General features: G+C 47.9%; 2 protein-coding genes across 7 annotated transcripts in view; one reads left to right on the forward strand and one right to left on the reverse strand.

The window, feature by feature from the left end:
• Window positions 1-5624: 5624 nt before the first annotated feature.
• Gstz1 (glutathione S-transferase zeta 1) lies at window positions 5625-18017 on the reverse strand. 5 transcript variants are annotated; one of them, XM_046440763.2, is made up of 9 exons: window positions 17879-18013; window positions 14178-14229; window positions 12165-12232; window positions 11538-11618; window positions 11096-11221; window positions 9006-9084; window positions 8493-8545; window positions 7825-7874; window positions 5625-7153 (listed from the first exon to the last, which is right to left on the reverse strand). In XM_046440763.2, exons 1-9 carry the CDS (start codon window positions 17891-17893, stop codon window positions 7027-7029), a joined length of 651 nt encoding a protein of 216 aa, XP_046296719.1. In that variant the 5' UTR covers window positions 17894-18013; the 3' UTR covers window positions 5625-7026. The 5 variants fall into 5 exon arrangements, with proteins under 5 accessions (XP_046296719.1, XP_046296718.1, XP_046296721.1 ...); XM_046440762.2 differs by lacking the exon at window positions 17879-18013 and adding an exon at window positions 14501-14866; XM_046440764.2 differs by lacking the exons at window positions 5625-7153; window positions 17879-18013 and adding exons at window positions 8231-8391; window positions 14501-14913 and having other exon boundaries at window positions 7844-7874.
• The window catches only part of Pomt2 (protein O-mannosyltransferase 2), a 39848-nt gene continuing 38615 nt past the window's right edge, over window positions 18003-19235 (forward strand). For both annotated transcript variants that reach the window (XM_046440760.2, XM_046440761.2), the window contains exon 1: window positions 18003-18608. In XM_046440760.2, the coding sequence (XP_046296716.1) occupies window positions 18124-18608 (485 nt within the window). In that variant the 5' untranslated portion in view covers window positions 18003-18123. The remainder of the gene's footprint in view (window positions 18609-19235) is intronic.

Below are 19235 nucleotides of genomic sequence, written 5' to 3' on the forward strand. Positions count from 1 at the left end.
CATTTGAGTTGTGTTTTCACTTGATTTACATCAAACTCTTTTCTCTCTCCCCTTCATCTCACAAGGAAAGCTATTCTGTGAATTCCTTTATAACCTATCAAGATTACACAAATTTTGAAAGAGGATGAAGATTAATGATAAATCTTTTGTCTGCATTTAAATTCAGGGCAGAATATTAAGAACTGGGAGAGCTGGGGTGGTAGCTCAGTGGCAGAGCGCTTGCCTAGCATGTGTGAGGCACCATGTTCGATCCTCAGCACCACATATCAATAAATAAAATAAAGATCCATTGACAACTAAAAAAGAAAAAACTGGAAGCTAGGTTTGGAAAAAATTGAGTTTATAGTGATGATGAATAGAAAATTGAATTTTAATCAGGATTTGGTTCCTAGTGATGTTCATCTCCACATGAACAAACATACTCTTCAAACTTGGCACCAGTACTTTGAATACCAGGTTATTCATTAATATAGTCTGAGGATATTTAATTCATCCTGTTTTTATTTGCAAATATGAAGACATAATAACATATCTTGACATCTTTTAAAACACTGCCTCTGTACATTCCTGGCACCTCATTACAAAGCAAGGACTCATCTGAGCAGGGTGGGATGCCATTTAAATACTTTGTTCAGTGCTATCTGTGACTCTAAGATGAGCCTGTCGGGTCATTCTCTGCTTTCATTTGTAACATATCCTAGAGGCTGAAGTATAAGGAAATATATGAAATAACTGTGAGTTAAATGAATATAATCTGCCTACGAAAGTACACTGTAGCCAACAATAAAATGCCTAGGCAGCTTACATGTAGCTAAGGATCTTCAAAGTCATGGTTGGGACACTGGGTCTATTATGTCACTCTAATATATAACAGAATTAAGATTATTTTTTAACTTTTAAAAGCTTTCATACTGGTCAAATCCTTGACTTTGACAGCCCAACATTATATAAGGCAGCTCACGAATTATAGCTCTTAATATTCAGTCTTGATGTTCATTAACCCACATAGTTCAGGCTTAACCACGACAGCGCTCTAAGTTCAGAGTATTCTCCCATAGCAGAATGGCACCTGTGGCCATGCAATCAAGAGGAACCAATAAAACAAATATTTATCATATGAACACGTGTATTTACCTGCTTTTCTAACTCTTTTCTCTCTCCCCTTCATCTTTCCTTAATGAATGTGTAAAATGACTGTGGAAAACAATTCCTGTGCTTTTTGATTTGTTCTCAGGTGTCTCCTGGCAGCACCTCCTTCCTGCTTTACTCCTTCCAAAGCATTTGCTGTGTCTTATTACTTCCATCCAGTTGGAAGACCACTGGATCAGGCCACTCCAACATCTGCTCTTCATCTGCTGTGGCCACTCCCACTCCAGGAAGACTGCATATCAGGGGTCTGCTGAAAGTCCCTCACAGATCTGACAAGTGATATAGAAATGAAGAAGGACTTTGACCACTCACTCAGCCTTTTGAGAGAAGCTACTACTGAAAAATGTCCCCTGAAAAGGTGATTGCCTTTACTATTCCAAAATTCAGGTTGAAACTTAATCCCTAAAGCAACAGGATTAAGAGGTGGGTCCTTTGGGAGGTGATCAGTACCTTAAAAAAAGGAACTGGAGGAACTATTTAAGCCCCTTTTACCCTTCTGCCTCTTTCAGTATCACACTGAAGGCACTAGTCTGGAAAGAGACCAAGCCCTCACCAGACACTGAACCAGCTGTCCTGATCTTGGACTTCCTAGCTTCCAGAACTGTGAGAAAATAAATCTCTGTTCTTTAAAAAATATCCAATCTTGGTTATTTTGTTATAGTGGCATAACAGACTGAGAAGGTCTTTGGTTGACACCCAAATATAAGAATTTATTTGAAGACCTGAGGGAGTCACAGAGGAGGTTGTTTTTAAAACCGTTTGTGGAGGAGCTAGGGTTGTAGCTCAGTGGTAGAGTGCTTCCCTAATGTGTGAGGCACTGGGTTCGATCCTCAGCACCACATATAAATAAATAAAATAAAAAGGTATTGTGTCCATCTATAACTAAAAAAAAAAAAAGTTTGTGAAAGCTTAATTATTGCTAAGCCATTTGATCTGACCACTAGAGGAAAGTCTAAGCATGTAGGAAAAAATTTGTTCCTTTATGATATTCTAAGCCCCCAAAAGAGGAATTAGAAGAGCATGGGAGGAGAAAGACATTCAGGGAAGGGAGAGTCAGCCACAATTCTACAGGAAGGACATCTTTGAATTTAATGTGCATTTATGGAGTGCACTAGTCACACTGCTTGATACTGAGATAATAGGTAGGTCAGAAGCCCAACCCAGAAGAGCTTGAGGAACTCTCAGGGAATTTCTCAGCAAAGTTCCTACGGGACCAGAGAAAAGGGTTCCTCTCAATTAACCATGCCTGGGTCTCTGGAGGACGGTTTCCTGAAGGGTAGGGATGAAACAAGCAAAACCTCAGGTCTCCATATTCCTGAATAGCAAGACAGCCACCATGATAACCTGGGCTCCAGGAGAGGCCCCAGGGCTGAAAACACAAGATAGCTTCACTCTGACTCGACACTGCAGGCCCAGAGACCAGACAGATGGCTCCTCTCTCCTGATCTGTGGCCATCCAGTGACACCAGGACTTCTATTCATCCATAACCTCCCCCCAACACCTTTTCCATCCCTTAGTTGATCCTGAGTGGTGGCCTTCCTGGTCCTGTTTTCTCTGCAATTCTAACTTCCTCACAGCCCCAGTCTCCAAATCCAGGGAAGATATCAGAAAAGTCGCTGCTGAGGCTCTCTCCTTGGCTCTGGGTGAAGAGGGAGACAAGACTGGTTCCTAGCCCTGGCCTTGAGACCAGTTTGGGTTGCTATGGCCAGTGAGCAGAACTTCCCTGTCTTAGGTTCTAGCTTCAAAACACAAAAATCTTTGCAAGAAAGATCATGAAGTAAGGAGATGGACTGCTGTCCCCCTAAAACCAGTGCAGCTGAGAACCTGAAAGGTTTAGTCATTTTCTCTGGATAGTGCATATAATTGATCCCTGCAAGAACCCAGCATTTCGAGTCACCTCAAAGGAACCTGGAGTGTGAGTTTCTTTGGCTTAGATACATTTCTGGTTTTGTGGGGAAGGACAGATTTGTCTGGGTTAGGAGGGTGTAAGATAAGACAGGAGGAAGTGATGGTTAATTTTATGTCAACTTGACAAGGCTGCAGAATACCCAGATTAAACATCATCTTGGGTGTGCCTGTGAGAATGTCTCTGATGAAATTAGTGTTTGAATGGTGGATTCAGTAAGGTAGATTGTCTTCCCCAATGTGGGTGGGCATCATCCAATCCACTGGGGCCTGGAAAAAAAAGGTAGAGAAAGGAGGAATTCACCCCCTCTTTTTCCTGCCTCACTCTTCAGCTTGAATGGCTCATCTCATTTTCTCTGACCCTTCACCAGTGACTCCCGATTCTCGGGCTTTTGGACTCAATTATAATTGTCACCCATTTTCCTGGGTCTCTAGCATGCAGATGGCAGACAATGGGACTTCTTGGCTTCTATAACTGCATAAGTAAATTCCATGTAACATACACACCTCCACCCTCCCCCATGTAGCCTTCTGGTTCTGTTTCTCTGGAGAACTCTTGATTAATACAGGGTATCTCACTGAAATGTCAGAGACTCCAAGGATCTCAGCACCACATAAAAATAAAGGCATTGTGTTGTGTCCATCTACACCTAAAAAATAAGTATCTAAAAAATAATACAGAGTGTCTCACTGAAATGTCATAGACTCCAAGGACCTCAGTACCACATAAAAATAAAGGTATTGTGTTGTGTCCATCTACACCTAAAAAATAAATATTAAAAAAAAATACAGAGTGTCTCACTGAAATGTCATAGACTCCAAGGATCTCTGATGATTCCATGCTGAGTCCAGAGTAAAAGCCATAAAATTTGTTCTTTACCAGTCCCCAACCTGGGACTGATTTTTCACATTACATTTAATATATATCAGAAAATTTCTGTTGAAATAAGACCTGGACTATGAGAAGAATATGTAAAATGAGTTTTGTGCTTTAGATGAGGGATGGTTTCTAAATACTGTTTGATAACGGAGACTGTATCCTTTTTACCCAATTTAGATTTCATTAAAATCCATAAAGGTCCTGCCACCAGTTTGGGGATGGCTGAAGGAGCCCCAGGATGAACAGGTTAATGTTTTCATGCTATCTAGGAGGAGACCTGAGTCAGCTTCCGGAAGTCATCTTGGAACAGACACACAAGAAGATAGACAATAAAACGCACAGTAGAGCAATAAAGTTAGAGCCAGTCACACTTTAAGGAGTCAGTGGAGGGACAAAAAGTCAGCAATGGCAGGGTCCATGTCTGTCATAGGTCCACATCACACCTGCACACATTCTGGCTCCTAGCTTTGAGAGTCACCTTGGAGGGTTCCTCCCTGTTGGTGAAGTCCACTGCTAGATGGAGCAGGAAACCAGACTGTTTCCTTCTGGGACAATTGCAGGTTGCCCCCTCCAACCTAGTTTCTCCAGAATCATACAGGGAACGGGGAGTGGTCTCAGGCTGTGTTTCTGTCCTACCTGTGGATTCTAACTAGTTATCTTGCTTCCCAGAAGTCTCTTGAACTTTCCTGCCTAGAGATGAGGCTGGGAAGAGGAGGACAGTGGGAGCACCTGCTAGCCTGAGCCAGGCTGGAAATCTTTTGGGATGAGTTGGGCTCACAAAGGCACCTGTTAGTGAGGGGCTGGGCCACCTGCCTTACTCCTAGGAAAGTGGTGGCAGCAGCCCAACTGGCCAGGCTGAACTGAGGCTGGCTTGCTGCTCCTCTCTGCAGTGCTCCCACTCTCTCTGGGTCCAGGGAGCCATGCTGCCATGGGAGTGGTAGGAATATGCCTGAAGTAGGGGGTCTCCCCCTTTCCTGTGAGCTCAATTTCCCTTCAAAATCCACATGAATTTTAATCACCATCAATTTCAGACATCCTAATATCAGGAGGTGACAATCCCTGGTTTCTGGGATGAAATTAGTCCTTTACCAAATAACCAGGCAGGTCCTATCATTCAGGCAAGGCTGGAGTAGTCTAGAAGGGTCCAGATGGCAGCAGGCAGGACCTGAGGCACCACTGTTTCGCCTGCCTTCTTTTACTTCTCTCTGGCTTTGCAGGGACAAACCTGCCTTGGGAGATAGAGTGGCCCACTTTGGTTATTCTGGAGCTTGGAACCAAGGTTTTTTGAGAGAGGAAAGGCCACAAAAGAACTCAGGATGAGAAAGGAGAACTAGGTGTCCTAGGATTGGGCTGCAGAAAGGGGACACATGGTTGAGAAAGGTAGCTTCCATTTGAAACAGACACATAGACCTTGGTTCCCTGTTCAAACTCAGCCATGCAGGAGAAATGGAATCTCAGGTGTGGGTCATTAAAGGTCATCTTGTTTTGCCTCCAGTAGCTAATCTTCCTAAAACGTCTCTGCCAAGAATTGGTCCTATTTCTTTGTGAGCACTGCCAAGGATGGGGACATGCTCTCTCTAGCACAGCCTATCATGAATTGTCACCTTTTCGCGTTCCTCGCGACAAAAAACACTCAGGGTCACTCCAGGGAAACTGGGCTGCATGAAATAACCACACAAGAGACAGAGATACCTTTTTATTTGGGGTCCTGTGTCGGCTCCTCAGTCTGCAGAAAGAGAGAGAGCGCCAGCACGTGCTGAACCCTTTTATTGAGGAGAAACCATTCAAATGAGGCAAGGGTTAGGTTTCGGGGGTTGAGTCTAGCTTTGTGATGTCTGTTGTCAGCAGGTTGAGTGACATCTAGGAAGGCCACACTCAAAGGCAGAACAAGGGGACACACAAAGGATGTTTCCATGGAACATTCTATCCCAAACAGGGCAAAGGAGTAATATCACAAAGGAACAGGTGAGCATAGCTCAATCCATGGGGCTACACGCCTGTCTGAAGACACATTTTGCTACTTCGAGGATCGGGGCAATATCCAGGTCACTATGAAAGTGACCAGCAGAGCCTCTCCGATCACAGGAAGGAGTATGCGAATTCACTCTGACTGGCTACCCATATCACATAGCTGGTTTCCTAAGCTCAAGTTGACCATAGTGACAGTTCACACTGCCCATGCAGCTTATCTCCTGTTTGTAAGACCACTCCTGGCTGGATTTACCCAAATTCCTAACCCTGGAACTGGGTCCAGAGAATTCTGCCCCTGAAGGTGAGGGCCTGGGTTGAGAGCACCAGCTAGCTTCTGGGTACGGAAGCAGGACATTCAGTGATGGTACCGCTCCTACTCCTGTTGGTAGCTAGGTGCCTTCCTTCCTGCTCAGTTCTCTCCCTGGATCCTGATTCTCTCAGGCAATGGTTTGGGCTTATTTCTCTTCCTTGCCTTTGGGTTTCAGGGTCAGGCCTGCCACAGGGTAGGCAAGTGGCTGACTAACTTCCTCTCTTGAGCCCATGGGTGTTCCAGCTGGGGGAATGTTCAAATTCTGGAACCCAGCTCAGTCTTCTTTTTTCTAAAAAAATATTTATTTTTTAGTTGTAGGTGGACACGATATCTTTATTTCATTTTTTATGTGGTGCTGAGGATCGAACCCAGTGCCTCATGTGTGCTAGCAAGCACTCTGCCATTCACCCCCCCGCCCCGCTCAGTCTTAATAAACTAGAGGCCTGGGCTGCAGTTAATGACCAAATTCCAGTTGGGGCACTCTCTAAGTCAGTTCAGTAAGGCTGTCTGAGGGCACTTTCGTAACTTGTGGCATTTTAATCCATATTCTCATTTTGGCTTTGTGACTGCCCTGTAACATAAATAACAGATAACATTTTTGCCCACCCACCTCCTGACACTTGACAGATGAGAAGACTGAAGTACAACAAGGTTTGGGGGGGGAGGCAGCACCAGGTCTAGCGTTGAAGTTTAAGGGCTAAAGTCTCTTGTCTGCCCAATTAAGACTTATTTCTAGGCCTGTTAAGCCCACCCAGTATCCACTCCTGTGTGCCCTCCTTGTCCGTGTGCCAATGTGGCAAGGTCTGGGAGCTAGGCCCTCAGCTCAGCAGGTGTATCTGGCTGCCGGCAGGGGTGAGACACCCGGAAGGCCTCCAAGGCCAGCAGTGTCTTGTTGATGCGGCTGATGGTAGGATAAGGGGTGAGATCCACCTTGAACCTGTGGCAGAGAAACACCTTGTAAGTCAGGGTTTCTAGGGACATGGGGAGACTGCCCTATGGGTAAGTGGGGGAAGCAGAGAGGTAGGGCTGGATGGAGTCCATGGGGCTGGCCAGGGAAGGACAAAGAGGCAGCCCATCATGGGTAGCTCTCTGGGTATGGGTAGGTCTGGTGTAGTATCAGTTGGCATCTCTGTTACCTAGTATTCCTGTCTAAGAAATCATTGAGAACCTATTATGTATAAAGTCCAGTGCTAGACATTTATATATCACAAGCAGGGAATGAGTCACATATTTCATGTCCTTAGTGCCTAGCATGATGCCTTCCAGAGAGGTACCTACTCATGCTCTATGGAAGCACCTCTGAAGGAAAGCAGAGGTTGACCTTTTTTTTCTGGGCACAGACACCATGTCTAGAGACAACAGGATGTCCGTAAGGTGAGCCACCTCCTCCTAAAAGGACGAGCTGTCAATACAGTGTAGTGGGCATGGTAAGGACATTTCATTGATTTCTTCCACCCTGTCTCTCCAAGGCTGAGGGGACTGGTGCGGTGTGGCAGTGGGTGCCTGGTCAGTTGGAGAGGGGTTTGCATTAGATGCTACTTCAGTAGCTGAAGTAGAAGGCCCGACTGGGCAGAACCAGGAGAAGGAAGGGTAGGGGAGCTCTCTTACCTTTCAGCATTTGCCACCTGAGGCGCTAAGCACAGATCAGCCATAGACACCTGAAAGAAGGTCGGGCGGGTTCACATCAGGATGAAAACCTCAGACTTGCTGGGTGTGTTCTATTACTGCACTAGAGGGGTCAGTCCTTGACGTTCCTGTCTGCTTCAGTTTTCCCAGCCATCCCTACCACCCCACTCACCCTATCTTCCCTGGATCTGCCTGGCTCTGTCCCCCAGAATGGCAGCACTTATTCTAGGCCATACTGCAGTTACTCTGTGGGTAGCCAAAGAAAGCTTGAGGGTTTGATGGCTGTTACTGTGCTTGTTAAACCACCTCCACCAGGCTCTTAGTGAGGGGACGCTTAGGAACCAGAACTAGCACAGGTCCAGGGCCTGAGCCTGTGGGAGTCGGGTACCTGAATCCTAGAATCTCAGAATTAGGAGAGAAGGAATCCATCAACTAGCCTAGTCCCTCATCTGTTGCCTGGCCCTTCTCTCCTCTCTGAGGTGTGGTCTTCTCGCTTGGACCCCTCAGTCCTCTTGGCGGGTAGGTCGACTGCTCCCCGCAGGAAGTTCCCTGCCCAGAGCAGGAGGAGATGGATGAGTCCACAAGGGAGAGTGAAAACCTGGGGTCAGCATGAGGGAGAGGCTGCTGAGGGCAGGTCTGAGGACACTCACCTGGTCTCCCACACAGTACTTCCCCGCTGTGCTCTGCAGGATCCGCTCCAGAGCTGTGGGGAGGCCACAAGAGCAGTCTTACTCTGGGCACAGAGATGGGACATCAGCCTTTTGGGCCTTATCTCCAAAGTTATAAAAATGGGTGGCTGTCTGAGTGACAGGTTGTGGCATGGGTGCTGGAGGGAATGAGGCAGTCAGGACTGGAGAGTTTCTAGGGACAGGCTGGTATCTCCCTGGGCCCCTCAAGTCCAGCTGCCATCTCACTGACCAGATGGGCAAGACCTGCAGCTGGCCAAGGCAGCTGCTCCCACATTAACTGGCTGGCGCTCTGTGGTCTTGGTTTCTTGAATGGGGAAGGAAAAGCAGTAAAGCAGAAGTTGGGCCTGCCACCTCCCACACCACTGTCGAGACAGAAGCAGTCTGGCAGCCTGGTTCAGGGGCCCGGGGCCCTGTGCTCCAGGGTTACTTCTCTAAGTGGTCACTTTGGGGCAGCTCACAGGAGTGAGAACTCACCATCAAAGCCAGAAATGATGGCCTTCTGGGCCCAGGGCAGCTGGTTCTCCTGTCCCACTTCCTTCAGGACAGACAGGTTCTGTGTAGCCCAAGAAAAATCTGTGACTGCTTTGGGAGCTGGCTTGGGTCTTCCCCTCAGCCACACCCTGCTCAGAGAAGCTCAGTTCCTATTTGCCCCTGGAGGCAGCCATCCCAGCATACCTTCTCAGGCTGCTCATAGTCTGGAAGCCATGTGATTCTGGCAGAGATGAGCAAGAGTAGGGACAAAGGACACTGCCTTGGTAGTGGCAGGTGTGGCCATAACCTGAGGCCTCTGTGTCTTACACCCAGTGCTCCTCTCTTACATGGGCCATGTAAGGAGGGAGAGGGGCTGGGCGGGGGAGGGGCACAGAACTGGCTTCCAGAGATTTTTAACTCTGTACCCCTGGAGCCACTTTACTTCTGGACTTCAGTATCCTCATCTGTAGAACAGAATTCTGTCTGCTGTGATCCCTTTCATTAAAACAGCAAGATGACATGGGAATGGGGCACAGGCGCACAGAGGTCCTGGCCTTGGTCCCTGTTCTGCTATTATTCGCTGTGCCACTTGGCTGTCACTCCAACTTTCTGGGGCTATTTCCTCACAAAGTCAGGAGTTAGCACAGATGAACAGTTTTATTTACTTATTTATTTTGTGGTAATAGGGATGGAACCCAGGGCCTTGCACATTTTAGTCAGTGCTCTACTACAGAGCTATAGCCCCAGTCCCCCCCCCCTTTTTAATATACATTTTTTAGTTGTAGATGGACATAGTACCTTTTTTTTTTTTTTTTTTTTTTTTATTTTTTTATTGGTTGTTCAAAACATTATAAAGCTCTTCACATATCATATTTCATACATTAGATTCAAGTTGGACATAGTACCTTTTTAAAATTTTTTTTTTAGTTGTAGGTGGACACAATGCCTTTATTTTTATGTGGTGCTGAGGATTGAACCCAGTGCCTTACCATGCTAGGTGAGTGCTCTACCACTAAGCTACAACCCCAGCCTGGACATAATACCTTTATTTTGTTTATTTATTTTTATGTGGTGCTGAGGATCAAACCCAGTACCTCATACATGCAAGGCAAGCGCTCTACTGCTGAGTTCCAGTCTCAGCCCTTTAAAAAAAAAAAAAGTATCTTGCCAAGTTTCATAAGCTGGCCATGAACTTGGGATCTCCATTCTCAGCCTTGTCTTAGCAGCTGGGATTATAGGCATGCACCACCACACTCAGAAGAAAATCAGTTTTAATACTTACTTTTCTGTTTTACCAGTGAAAACTTTAAAAAACAAAAACAAAAACAAAAACCTTATGAGAATCCCAGTACAGCATCTTTGGAAATGCTGTGGGCTTGGCTCCAACTTTCTGGGGCTATTTCCTCACAAATTCAAGTGTTAGCACAGATGAACAGTTTTATTTAGTTATTTATTTAGTGGTAATAGGGATGGAACTGCAATAAAGTAAATGTGGCAATAAAGCAAGTCACATTGATTTTTTGGTTTCCCAGTGCTTATAAAAGTTTTGTTTACATGATACTGTAGTCTATTAAGTATGCAGCAGCAGTATGTCTAAAGAATGTACACATCTTAAATTGAAAAATACTTTATTGCTACAAATGCTAACAATTGAATGAGCTGTTAGAAAAATGGCATAGACAGACTTGATCAAAGAATGTTGCCTCAAACCTTCAACTTGTAGAAAAAAAAAACAAATCTGCAGAACTCAAGGAAACCAAGAGCAGTAAAATGAGGTGTGTCTGTATATGACAGCACAGCTGAGAGGGAGGCTGCTCAGGTTAAAGCCAGAGGCCTGGACCTGAGCCCACCACCCAGCCCCTTCCCCACCTTGAGCCCCTCTAGATGAATCCTTGGAAACCGAGGGCTTCTTGGAACACAGTTCAGTGGAGGATTTCTGGGATTCCTGCCCGTTTCAGCCTTGTGATCTAGGTCAAAGTCCCTGAGAGTCCTTCTCTGTTTTCCTGCTACCCACTTCCAAGCTAGACACCCCATGGTGGGCTCACCAGTCAGTGTGTGAGAGGACCAGTGTGAGAGGTGTGCAAGGGCCTCACCTGCAGGGGCTGGATGCCCGCAGTGATGAGGTCAGAAATCATGCGCACACTGGCCCTCTTCTTTGGGTCCTGAGGCAGGAGTGGTGGAGTGGGCCGAGTTTCCTCCAGGTACTCAATGATGGCCAGCTGTCCAGAGAGGACAAGAGTCAGGGAGAGAACCTGGGACGTCTGGACCAGAGGGTAGAGGGCCCACAAACTCCTTCTCCTTCTCCGATGCCACCACCACTTCCTTTACCTCCTCAGCTAGAGCCCTGGAAAGCTTTTTGGTTTCTCACATGCTCAGCTCTCTCCTCACCTCCCCAACCTCTCTCCCTTTGACAAATGTTTGTCAGGCTCCTATATGTTCTAGGCTCCTTGGACACACAGAAGTGAGAAAGAGACATCATGTCCTCTCATTCAGGATACTGCTCTTGTGATGCGCCTCCCCAAGCCCTGTACTCACTGACTGGCCAATGGTGATTCCATCAATCTTCAGGGCTGGCACCTGCTTCATGGGATTCAGTGCCTGGAATTCCTCAGAAAACTGTGGAAACAAGGACCCAGTTGGATAGATGGCCTGACTTGAGTTGGCTAGAGCAGGACAAAGCAAGTGGGTAAACCCCAGGCCTGCCATCTGTCCATACCTCCACTTCTCTGGGGAGACCCTAGCTCCCAAGCCCAGGCTAAACCCTGAGGGATCTGTGCATTATCAGAAACCCCAATAGCTCCTGAGCTTTAGGCTTTTCCCCAATGGTCTGACTATGTGACTTTCCCTGCATCTCACACTGTGACTACCAAGGCAGCTCCTACCCTACCCATCCATCCAGGGGACCCAGTATGGGGCAAGGACCCACTTGCCCCCCACAGTCAGGCATTGGAGAATGCAGTTGTAGTATTGAGCCTGCAGCTTGGACCTGTCTTATGGGTCTCTTTTGCTGCACAGCTTGCCATCTTGCCCCATAAGGGACAGCCAACAGCACCTTCCAGCCATAGGGAGCATGTGACATAGTTGTACTTATTGGGGCAGACCCCCTATCTAGTCTCTTCACAGTTTAATTCCCACATTGTGGTCTAGGGGCAGCCTCCTTACCTGTTGCCCCCCATCCTTTGTGAGATGGATGGGCATTATCTCATGGTCAATGCCTTTCAAAGCCAAAGCTAGGAGAGACCACAGATAGAAGAGTCAGGGGATAGTTTCTTGCTACATTATCAAAGAAAGAGCCCTCCAAGGGTAACATGAGGCTGCCAACAGGGAGGTTTCTCCACACTGCTGGATGGCAGAGACACAGCCTGGCACTATCACCTTCTGTCCAGCTTTCCCTGTTACCACCACTACTGTCCCTGGTGTGTGAGGCTCCACCTTTCTCACCCCTGAACTCTTAGAGCCTCACCCTCTGGACCTTGCAACAAGGCCTTCATGACCCATGGATGGTGCTATGAAGGTGTGTGCCATGGCACCCTGTGGTTTCTGGGGACAGCAGGGATGTGACTTGTTTCTCTCTCCCCTTCTGAGGCTTTAAACAGTGGCAGTGGGGCAGCTTTGTTGGAGACATGCAATCTTCCCTCAAGAGGGCATCTAGGGGCAAAGGGAAGTTGCTCAGAGGACCACACAGAGCACACACAGGCCACTGACGCTTGTTTTCTATTTAGAGAAGAATCTCTTTCCGATCCATTTTCTCTATTCTCATTTACTATAGATTCCAGGATGGCACCAGGCTCTCTGGTGGTCTTGGAACATTTGCAGTGACTCCAGGGGCCAGGTTTCCTTCCATCTGGCAAGGTGGTGGCAAAAACACCAGGGCCAGCCCTAGTGGAGGAGAGTGCAGGCGTGTGTGCGCATGTGTGCTTGGCTATTAAAATATGGTCATGGCTGGTCTCTGGCAAGTGCCAAGGAGCAAGGAGAGGAAGATGTGACATGTGAGGACAGCTTGTGATAGGCCAGGTTCCTTTTTGGTGCTGGTCAGCTCCACTCTGGAGAGTGAAAGTGGCTGAGGTCAAGTGGAGAAGCCAAGCATAAAGGCCCTAAAGAGACAACACTCCTCCTGCTCTGCTTCTGGCTTAGCTAGGCCACAGGCTCGAGGGCCCAGAGAAGGGGACATCTTCATGCAGGAAAAGTTTCTCCTGGCCCCTGGTCCTCCTGCTTACTGACTCCACAGACACCAATCAAGCTGGAATGGGGGCAGAGGCTAGTGTCACACAGTGCTTTGTAGTCAGGGCCAGGCTCTGGGGCCAGGCTGCTTGGGTTCAAAGTTTATCACCTTCATTAGGTAGCCGTATGGCCCTGGGCAAGTAATTTAATGGGCCACTAACAGATGGCTGCTGTTTCCCCATCTGACAAGCAGCATACTGTAGTGGTTAAAAGCAGGGCTTTTGGCTGGGGTGTAGCTCACGGGCTTAGCATGCCCCATGCCCTGGGTGCATCCCCAGCATGAACACCACCAGATGGACTGTGGAGCCAGACTGTGTAGTTCAAATGCCAGCTTGGTTTCTTAGTTGCTGCATGATACAAGTTATTTACCTTCCTGGGCCTCAGTTTCTTTATCTGTACAACAGGGACAATAAATTTCTCCCTCCTACGGGCTTTCAGAATGAAAGGAAATTGTGCACACAAAAGCACTTAGTGCAGAGGCCTTCATCAATAGAGCTGCTATAAGAATGACTTTGGTCAGGGGCTGTGTTAAGCTGGAGGAGGGAGGGGCCAGTGCAGGACTAAGCCAGAGGGCCCTAGTTCTGCTCCCTCCAAGCCACTGATAGCTACATTTAATTTGCCATGTCAAATAAGAACCAGGGAGGCCAGCTGTTCCTCTGCTGGTTACCAGGGACCTCTGGATTTTATCAACCTGGTTGCTAAGGGGCTTTAGAGGACAGTGTGGGGCAAGCAGCCGTGCCAAGAAGAAAAACAACCTCCTTCCTCCCACCCACAGTGTGTTCTTGTTGGACTTCCTGGGTGGAGGTGTCATTCAGGGAAGGGCATCCAGGAGCCTAGGGACGCTGGTTGCTGGGGGTGAAGTCCTGTCTGACAGAGTACCTCTTCTGTCCCAGGTCAGCTTCGTACCTGAGGCTTCTCGCCCACCCGACCCCCAACAAAGCACTCAGCTCTTACCAATTCGAACTCTCCATGAGCAGGAGCTTCGGAAATAGGAATAGAGGATGGGCTGAGGAGAAAGGACAAGGGTGTGTATTAACCCAGGTTCAAGGGGTTTCCAGCCCCAGGAGAGGGTCTCTTGAGCCACCACTGCTTCTTCCGGTACCACCAGGCCTCCTTCCTGAGGCCTGTGTTTGGGCAACCTAGGGCCGATTTAGAGCTCTCTGGGTCAGAGGCCCTGGGAGTTGTATAAGGTCCCTTGGCTCCCAATTGTGTTGGCATGAATCCCTGAGGTCTGAGTGGCCACCACGGGGACAGCAGCCTTCAGGGGCCTGCCTTACCTTGCCAGACTCTGTCATGGTGCTGTGGTGATCCTTGGCTTTCTAAGGAATGTCCCCTCTCTCAGAGCTGCAGGGCATGGGGAGGAACCCTGAAGGGGCTGGTCCCATGAGCCAATGGGGAAGCTGGGTTAAACAGGCTTCAGGGAACTTTGACTCTGGTCACAAAGGTCATCTCTTTCCAACTTGTGGGAAGTTTATTATGTTCCTGTGGAGCTAGGTTTGGTATTCTGTGCAGAAAATATGGCCTGGCTTTGAAGCAGCAGTTGTGTGGCACAGAGGGCAGGGAGCTGGCATATCTGGGGTCCAGACCCATTGCAGGACCCAGCCCTGTACGACCTTTGGACAAATCCCTTCCTTTTCTAGTCTTCAGTTCCTTTGCCTGTAAAACAAAGAGTCACCCTAAAAGATGGCAGAGATCCCTGCCGGCAGTGGCAAAAAGACCAGGAATTCTAATTTTTTGATGCTTTGGTTTCTATATCCTTTAATCCCCACCCTCCAATCTTTGACTCCCAAATGGCCTTATAAAAATAGCTGGCAGATGTGCCCATTCACCCTAAAGGTGAGGTGGCAACTAGCAGCTCAGAGGTCCCATCTGGCCCTCAGATTTTCTGTTGATCTACAGATAGTTTCTGACTTAACAGTGGTTCAACTTAATGATTTCTCAAATTTACAGTGGTGTAAAAGAGATATGTATTCGGTTTGGACACCATACTTCAAAATTTGGGTTTTGATCTTTTCCAGTCTAGAGATATGCAGTACAATAATTCCTCAAAATGTCAGGTGGCAGCAGTAAGCCACAGCTCTGAGATCACAGACTGATCATGAGGGGGAACAACTGACAATTTACAGAGTATTGTGCTGCCAGCATTTTTTACATATTGTATTTTGACATCCTATCATGTCTACAAAATGCCCATGTGTGGGGCTGGGGGTCAATGGTAGGTGCTTACCTAGCAGGTGCAAGGCCCTGGGTTCAATCCCCAGCCCCCTGGGGTGGGGGTGGATATCCATCTGTGTGTGTAAATGAAACTTTTAGCACTTTATAAATAAAATAAGTCTTTGTGTTAGATGATTTTGCATAACTGTGGGCTTGTATTCTGCCATGGCTCATGCCTGGCCTATTTTTCTCATTTTTGCTAACTTCAGGCTCCTAAAGAAAACTAAAGTGTGTAGCCTTTCTTCTGAGGTTTAAGAAACTCAAATTTAATTTCCCTGGTGCTTCTTGCATAACCAGCATTTTAAAGTGGGATCCAAGAAAGAGTAACCAGTGATTAATACTCATGAATCTTCCCATAGACATATTCATATGGCTGAGAGAAAATGGTAAAATTTTTCAGATCACCCGTCTACTACCTCTCAGATTACAGACATTTTACCAAAGTTCCCTCTCCCTTCTGCCACCCCAGTACCCCAAACTTCTATCTGAACCTGCTTTCCTCATCCCTACACTACCAATGCACTCTTCTAGGTGGGCAAGGTCACAAGTGGGTACCCAAGCTCTCCCAAAGTGGTTCCCAAGCCCAGGAGTACCAGCCTGTCTTCTAAGTACCTTTTGTGGGTATGGCAAAGATGGTCCTGGCATAGAGAGCAGGTGATAGGCAAAAAGTGTCTTTTGCAAAGAAGCCGGGAAGCCACAATTAGATTTTATTTGGAGATGCATTCTTTTCCTTACCTAGCTAGGCTGGAGGGGCCTCCAGGAACAACAAACAGGGACTGCTGTGAGGTATTAACTACTAGAGAATCAGACTTGAGGTTAGAATCACTGAAGAAATGCCTCACCTAATGACTGAATGTTACACCTTTGACATGTATTAAGGATGACCAAAGTCACAGTAAATTCCACTGCCCTCCACTATGAGCCATAAGTAGGAAACTTCTGCACTTTCTCTTACTAGTGATAACTATATACAGTAGTACCCCCTTATTGTTTGAGGGATATGTTCCAAGACCTCTACTGTAGCTGGAAGCCACATGTGGTACTAAATCCTATATATACTATGTTTTTTTTTTCTTATACATAAATACATACCTAAGGGTCAGTTATAAATTAGGCACAGTAAGAGATTAACACTGATTATAATGAAATAGAATACTTATAATAGCATTCTGTGATAAAATTCCAACATTGCTACTCTTCAGTTTGGGGGCCATTATTAAGTAAAATAAGCATTATTTAAACAAAGGTACGGCTGAACCTCTGAAGCCTACCTGGTAACCAAGACAGCTAGAAAGTGACCAACAGGCAGGTAGCCTACAAAGCCTGGATATGCAGAACAAAGCAAGGACTCACTACACTACAGGCAGGATGGTGAGATCTCCACACAACATTCAGCAAGGACTGCTATTTAAACTTATGAATTGTTTATTTATGGAATTTTCCACTTTAATATTTTTGGACCACAACTGACCAGATAACAAACCATGGGAAGAGAAAACTGATAAAGGGGTACTACTGTAAATTATTCCTTGTTCATTTTTGCACTTGTACAACTAAATGTTAAGCTCAAGTAGAGTGTCCATTTCACCAGCACTCCAGGAAGAATTCAGGAATTCAAAGATGCCTTCCAATCACTCTGGCAAATTTTTATTTATGTTGCGGTACTACAGATCCTACGCAAGGCCTCATACACGCTAGGTGAGTGCTGTTACACCCTCAGCTGTTTTAAAGCCATCTCTTACACATGGTTTTTAAAGACTCCTAAATTTCCATTTGGGAGCGGGAGGGCTATACATTATCAACGTGACGTAACGTCCCAGCTGATGGGCCACCTTCCCTAAGGAGCTGTAACAGCAGTTCTCAAACTTCAGAGCCCTCAAGACTCACGTGAGTCGCTTATAAAACATATTCTCAGCCCGTTTTATCAGAAGGTGATATGGGGGGTCTATGAAGGCTCGGGGGAAATGCAGGTTAAACCTGGGAAGCTCCCCAAACTATGAAGGCTTCAGGTGCCACCGCTCCCCTCTCCCTTGGTGCTCTTAAAATGCAAACTTTCCTTGAAGGCCATCAGTCAATTGTTAGGATGACCAGCCGAGAGAGGAACACGCAGAAAGCGTGGAACGGGGAAACGAGGGTCGACCTTTGGAAGCCCTAGAAGGGGTCCGCGTAGTTAGGGACAAGGAGGACGAGAACAGAAAGCGGTGTGAGTGGACTCCGCCGCGCAGGCTCCTCCAGGAGCGCCTCCACCAGCCCTAACTTGTCTGGCCCAATGGCCTAGCGGGCAGCGCGCAGGCGCAGAGAGTGTCGGCGCGACGAAAGGCTCGCCGGGAGTCGTTGTGGGAGCCGTGGGCGGGGCAAAGAGGCGCACCCTTGGCCTCGCCCCCAGCTTTAATCCACGTTTACTAATTAGACGACCCGCTCCCCCAGAGCTTGGCACAGACCTTCCCAGCTTGCATCTCGTACTTCGGGAGACCCCCGTCTTCCAGCTGAGAAAGTTCGCTCCCGGGACCGGCCGACGATTGAGGCGCTGTGAAACCCTTACGAGTTAAACCTTGGCCCTCGTCTGGGTAAAGCGAGGTCGGGCTGGAATGGACTTCCCTGCGGTCTTTGGCTGGCTCCGCCCCGCCGCCCCTCCTCCGCCCCTGCTCTTGCTCCCTGTGCTGCTGGGAGTTGCAGTTTCGTGAACATGTCCCCGTCTTCGCGTCCTCCCATTATGCTCTGCGCCTCTTGCCGCCTCCTAGTGGCCCGGGCGGCCACCACGCTTCCCGCCCCACCCAGAGGCCTGGGCCCTGCATTTCGCTACCAGCGGCGGGAACTACATTTCCCAGGGCACCCCGAGCCGCCCTCTAATGACTCCTCAGCGGGCCGGCCGACAAGACAAAGCGTGCCTCTGGGCCGAAGGGTGATCCTGAGGAGGGGGAGGATGCCGCCGGCCATAGGCGGAGGCCTGGCAGATTCCGAGCTGCGATTCCGGAGGGGCCGCTGCGAGTCCCAGACTGCTAGGGTCGTGGGTCGGGACGTGGCTGCTGAGGCTGCAGCACGGAACCCCAAACGGCCTGCTAGGGCCTCGCGGCGCTTTAAGGCGGCCGGCCGGTGGGCCCTGCTGGCCCTGGTGACGCTGCTGTCCTTTGCCACTCGCTTCCACCGCTTGGACCAGCCAGCGCACATCTGGTGAGTGATGGGAGGGACTCGGCGGGCACCACGGCAACCGGGAGGAGAGACGCCGCCCTCTGATTGGCCCGGGGGTACGGAGGAGGCGGGATTCACAGGAGGATCAGTGGGTCCACTGTGGAGGGAGAACTAGTGGGTTGATTTGCAGCGAGGTACAGTCTGGGTGGAATGGGTTTGCTCCATGGGGGACAGTGGGATCCGAGGAAGCAGTCTTCATTGGTGATGCTGGAATGTTTCACTTCATTCTCAAACTGTAAAGGCGCTCTGACCTTTACAAAGAATTGGAAATTCTTGGTATAGAATTCCCAAGGCCTGAGTTCCTCATTTGCAGGATGTGCAGGCATCAGCAGAAAGGAACATTCGTAACTGGGTACTTAAATCCTGCACAGCAGGGACAATTTGAGTGTCGAGGGGGTGGTGACAAGTATTCTAGGAGGTAGGTCTGGGTTGTCCTTTGAGAAGAGATTTGTTTTCTTGAAAGTTTTATTTTGTATGATACAGATGCTGGGTTGTGATATGATCAGATTTCATTAACTAAACTTACAAAGTAATTAGAAGGAGAAGTTTTATATGCTCTGAAAAGGGTTGATTTGTCTGGCCAAGTGATAGCATGTTTTCTCAGTATTA

Source organism: Marmota monax, unplaced genomic scaffold (genome assembly GCF_021218885.2).
Source record: "Marmota monax isolate L192 unplaced genomic scaffold, Marmota_monax_Labrador192_F-V1.1 WCK01_AAM20220418_F8-fsc00017, whole genome shotgun sequence".
NCBI classification, from domain to species: Eukaryota; Metazoa; Chordata; class Mammalia; order Rodentia; family Sciuridae; genus Marmota; species Marmota monax.